Source organism: Sinocyclocheilus anshuiensis, unplaced genomic scaffold (assembly GCF_001515605.1).
Source record: "Sinocyclocheilus anshuiensis isolate Anshui unplaced genomic scaffold, SAMN03320099.WGS_v1.1 scaffold792, whole genome shotgun sequence".
Lineage (NCBI taxonomy): Eukaryota > Metazoa > Chordata > Actinopteri > Cypriniformes > Cyprinidae > Sinocyclocheilus > Sinocyclocheilus anshuiensis.
Window position 1 is genome coordinate 625,646 of NW_015558618.1, and position 5,478 is coordinate 631,123.

Genomic DNA, 5,478 nt, shown 5'->3' on the forward strand with positions numbered 1-5,478 from the left:
TCTATCTATCTATCTATCTATCTATCTATCTATCTATCTATCTATCTATCTATCTATCTATCTATCTATCTTTAATTAACATTGACATTAATTTGTGCACAGCCTACATTACAAACTGTCCTGGTTGAAGTTTAGCCTTAATGCAATTGGTCAAATCGCTGTTGTTTTGAGCAAATTAATTGCATTCCCACTGAAAAACAAGCATTCTAGCATGAAAACGTTGCCGATAAATAGTGTTGCTTGCTTAGTAGTCTCAGCCTCAGACGTCACACCCACGGACCGTTGGCTGAACGTCTGATGCATACGGCACACAAAACTGGAAACACTTCAAGAGTTTCAAAGTTGTCATCGGATTGGTTGAATTATACAGGATTTCTGGGAGACGTGTGTGTCGTGTTCTTTAACGTTCCACCGGAAACAAAAGATGCGCCTCATAGATGCTGTGATGCCAAACCCACTCATGGAAGAAGATAGCCATCGTGTTTACAACTGTGAGCAACAATGAGCGCTTATAAGGATCAACCAAACGCTGGATTTTCAAAAGTATGTGAAATATGTAAAGTTCGCGGTACAGAATCTTTAAAATACATCCAACAGTTTTACACAGCGGTCTGTTACTGTGGAGACATTTCCATGCCCCTAAACATGACGCGGCACAAAACGAAACGTTTGTTGCTTTATCTGTCAGTCAGATGGCAACTTGGTCGAGCCTTGGCCATTCAAAGCAGCCAAGATTCCCAGACCTTCTGCCAGCAGTATGAAGCTCTGGCTATGCAAGACTATTAAATTGTGGCCAAGCACCAAAGATGCGTAGGCATCTCTTGTAATCATTAGTTTTCTTCTTTTCTTCTTCTTTCTGCAAATCTTTAAGTCCCGGGTATACTTCACTTTCCACGTTCCGTTCCGTTTCGTGCACAGCCGCGTCCGCACAGCTTTCAAAGTGTACTCAACCGCGAATGAGCGCAGATGGACGAGCTGTACACATGCGCTCTATCTATCTATCTATCTATCTATCTATCTATCTATCTATCTATCTATCTATCTATCTATCTATCTATCTTTAATTAACATTGACATTAATTTGTGCACAGCCTACATTACAAACTGTCCTGGTTGAAGTTTAGCCTTAATGCAATTGGTCAAATCGCTGTTGTTTTGAGCAAATTAATTGCATTCCCACTGAAAAACAAGCATTCTAGCATGAAAACGTTGCCGATAAATAGTGTTGCTTGCTTAGTAGTCTCAGCCTCAGACGTCACACCCACGGACCGTTGGCTGAACGTCTGATGCATACGGCACACAAAATTGGAAACACTTAAGGAGTTTTTAAGTCGTCATCGGATTGGTTGAATTATACAGGATTTCCAGGAGTCGTGTGTGTCGCGTTCTTTAACGTTCCGCCTGGAAACAAATATGCCGTGACGCCAAACCCCCTCATGTTAGAAGAAAGCCGTCGTGTTTACAACTGTGATAATGAGCGCTTATTGGGATCAACTAAACGCTGAATTTTCTAAAGTATGTGAAATGTTTCAAGTTCGTGGCATAGAATGTTTAAAATACATCCAAGAGTTTTACACACGGTATGTTATTGTGGGGACATTTCCACGCCCCTAAACATGACGCGGCACAAAACGAAATGTGATTGGTTGCTTTAACTGTCAGTCACATGGCCTCTTGGCCGGTTCTTGCCATTCAAAGCGGCCAAGGTTCCCAGACCTTCTGCCATCAGTCTGAAGGTCTGGCTACGCAAGACTACTTGCTTGGGAACTAATGTCAAGTTTACGTGACTCTGTTCTCTGGAATCCTCTCAAGCAGAGGACTTCTGTATTCCGATTGGTTGCCGCCGTACCACGTCATAGCTCATTACCATAAAGTTGACCTGACTTCAACTCTACTCGATGCCCACACCGTCCAAGACGCGCCGCACCGCTGCTCGCCAGAGCTCGCAGCAGGCCCACATTGAAAATGAATGACTTCCGGCCACTTTGACGCTCACGCTGGCGGCGGTGTGAACGTACAGTAAGTAGTCAGAATACATTACCTAAAATGTGCAATGTAATAGATGATGCGACTAATTACAATTTTCGTCATGTAGTTTGTAATCAGTAATGGACTACAATTTGCACATAATCTAGCCAGTACTGAAAGTACCTTTTTTCTCCTCCACCTGGAAGTCTTCTGGCAGCAGTTTGTCTTGCCGGTTACCCAGTACAAAGGCCAGGAAGGATAATGTGAGCGAGTCCATGATGCTGATGATGGCCAGGATATACGCCCAGCGAACTGTGCAGTTACCCAGCGTGTATTTATCCGTCCGCTGACCACACATCCTCTTCACCTCCTCTGAGTCCCAGCCGTCTGGATAGATCATACAGCCTATGACCATACAAGTTGCTGAAGATGAGAAGAAGAAAAAAAGTCATATAAAAATGACATGAAAATTACGTGTTATTTATTTATTTACCTTTTACATTTTTGTGGTTTCTTAAAGCATTTTGTGTTTTATAATTGCTCTGCTTAAATTTAGCTGACAATCCAATACAAGTTGCTGAAGATGAGAAGAAAAAAAGTCATATAAAAATGACATGAAAATTACGTGTTATTTATTTACCTTTTACATTTTTGTGGTTTCTTAAAGCATTTTGTGTTTTATAATTGCTCTGATTAAATTTAGCTGACAATCCATTAAACAGAAATGGCCTAAAGTTCATATAACAGTTCCAGTCCTTGAATTTGATTGGCTGAGCTGCATTCAGCACTACTCACTCAAGTCACCTTTATTTCTATAGTGCTTTATACAATACAGATTGTTTCAAAGGAGCTTCATAGCAATAAACAGGAAAATGTCAGAATTACAAAAATTACTAAAAAAATTCAGAATTACAAAATTACAAAAAAAAAAACATTTGTTGTTATTTTGAAGTTTCAATTCATCAAAGAATTGTGAAAAAGTGTTTCACGGTTTCCAGAAAAACAGAATGATTTCTGAGGGATGTAAAATATATTAAAACAGAAAAGAGTTATTTGAATTGATAATTTCACAATATTATTGTTCTTACTGTATTTTGATCAAATAAATGCAGCTTCTGTGAGCATAAGAGACTTCATTCAAAAACATTAAAATTCTAGTATATTTCCATTGGTGGAGCAAAAACAGAAAACATTAACTGCCAACATTGTGTTTAAAACTTAGCACAGTTTCTGGTGTGATAACATTTAAACTTGTCTTTATCATTGGGCAATATGATGTAAATGTTCAATATTTTTTGTAGACTTTAATATTTAAGTCTATAGAAAGTAACTTTCAAAACATAAACCCACCCTGAGAATTATTCACTGGAGAAATGCATGACTCCTTCGCATTATAGTCAAAAATACTCTTGGCTACCAGAAATACTTTGCACTGGGACTGTTGCCTGGCAACTTCAGCCACACTTAACTTATCATTTATTATTCATATGACAATATACTCTGTGCAGGGCAGCTGGTGCTGCTGTGGGTATTGCTTTACACACACTCTGTCTCTCTCACTCTCATTATCACTCTCACTTTCGTTTAATGAGTATGCATTGCAAATGCATTGTTATGTAACATGATGTGATGAGAGGGTTATCCGTGTCCTCATTGATCAATTCATTAGAGAGGATGAGACTTAAACACACTATATTTCGCAACACAGCACAGTTTGCAATGTATTCCATTGATATACTGTAAAGCAGCGTTGCCTGTCAATAAGATGTGGAACTATCCAGGGTGCTGAAGTCCTGAGTAACCTCATGCATTACAGGACTGAAATAAAGCCTCAAGAATGTAACTGAACTTTGGAGCATCTGAAGAGGCAATTAACTCAGACTACATTAATTGCATTAATAAAACTGATAAAAAAGATTTTCATTTGGGTTAATTGAAATAAATCTGTAATAAAATATACATTTTTGATGAAAACTAAAAAATGTTTTATTTCAATTAGTTGCCAAGGCAACATTTCAAATTTGTTCACATTTTAAATACTAAAACATAAATACATAACTAAAACTAAAATAAAACAGAAAAAAAAAAAATATAATAACGAAGATGGACTCCAGGCACATTTTAAAAAAAACAAAAAAAAAAAAAAAAAAAAGCAAAAACTTAAAATAAAATGACTAAAATTTCGAACTAAAATTAAAACTAAACATATAAAATAAAAGCTAATTCAAAATATTAATAAATACTATATTAGTATATAAATAATACAAAATTAACAACATTTAAAACACATAGAAATGACTTAATGTTATTGCATTAGATAATAAATTATTATATGACATCTGCAAACAGGTTATGTCACTTTAAACAAAACAAAGCAACAAATAAATGCCAATTGGTTTGATATATAATAAATTAAAGATTTTATATTTTTATGAAAATACATTTTAAATGTAACCTAAATGTCCAAATAGTTTCTGGGGTGCTGTATATGAAAATAAATGATAATATATATATATATATATATATAATATCATTATTATTGAACCACCAATGCAAAACATATTATATTATAATTAATGTTTATGTCATTAATAAAACTGAAATTCAGGGAAATACTAACCAGCTGCCAGCTGCATCCATGCGCAGATCTTATACACGCTGCCTGAGTTACAGAAAAAGAACAAACTAAAGCAGACAATAGTCCCCACGATCAGCAGCAAAGAGATCCCAACGAAGAACATAGCGGTTTTGAAGGCACCTGAAGGTATAGATCCAAAGTCCAAAGCGCTGCCCTTACACACCAGCTCTCCTGTGATGGGGTTCCCAATGCAGTAGTGAAAAAGCCCGAAGTATCCCGACTGAGGGGTGTCAACACTGTCTCCAATCCAGTAAGGCTGAATGAAGACCACCACACAGATGATGGCGAAGCAGATGGTGAAGATAGTCCACAGAACACCAATGGCCCTCGCGTTTCTCACGTAATTTGTGTGATAGATCTTGGCAGCCTCCTGGGCCGATAACATTTTAGTCATGTTTGCTGCAGATGATGGGCCACCTGAAGGTGTGCGTTAAAGCAATGCTCAGACAGTAGACAACTAACAACTTGGTATGTGAGAAAAAAAGTCTTCCTTGAATCAATCCACTGCTTGAAATAAAGCTTAAAACTCACAAATAACAACATTAAAAGAAAAAAACTGCCTGGTCAGTGAACGTCTCCTTTCAGAAGGAAGTGTACAGCTCTGGACCCTGAGAGATGCATTAGATAATGTAACCCAGAATGATTGTAACCTGAGTCTCCACCTGCAGGCCATCAGTGGTTAGATGTATCCTCCGACTGTGCCCATTAGATCCGACAGAAGAGAGAGTTTGGACGCTGATGAAAGTGCTCTCTTCATTCAGACAAGCACTGTGTGGTGCTGTGAGATCACTGGATTATTAATTAATGGAGGTGCAGAGTTGCACTCTGGCTGTGTGTCAAACCTAGAGAGCTGACTCACCGTCTGTGACTAA

At 37.7% G+C, this 5,478-nt stretch overlaps 1 protein-coding gene across 1 annotated transcript in view; it reads right to left on the reverse strand.

The window, feature by feature from the left end:
* Positions 1–5,000, reverse strand: part of lhfpl5a (LHFPL tetraspan subfamily member 5a) — a 6,717-nt gene extending 1,717 nt beyond the window's left edge. Inside the window, exons 1-2 of the mRNA XM_016476312.1 lie at positions 4,589–5,000; positions 2,152–2,391 (exon numbers count right to left, since the gene is read on the reverse strand). Of these exons, the coding sequence (XP_016331798.1) occupies positions 2,152–2,391; positions 4,589–5,000 (652 nt within the window). The remainder of the gene's footprint in view (positions 1–2,151; positions 2,392–4,588) is intronic.
* Between the last annotated feature and the right edge of the window lie 478 nt (positions 5,001–5,478).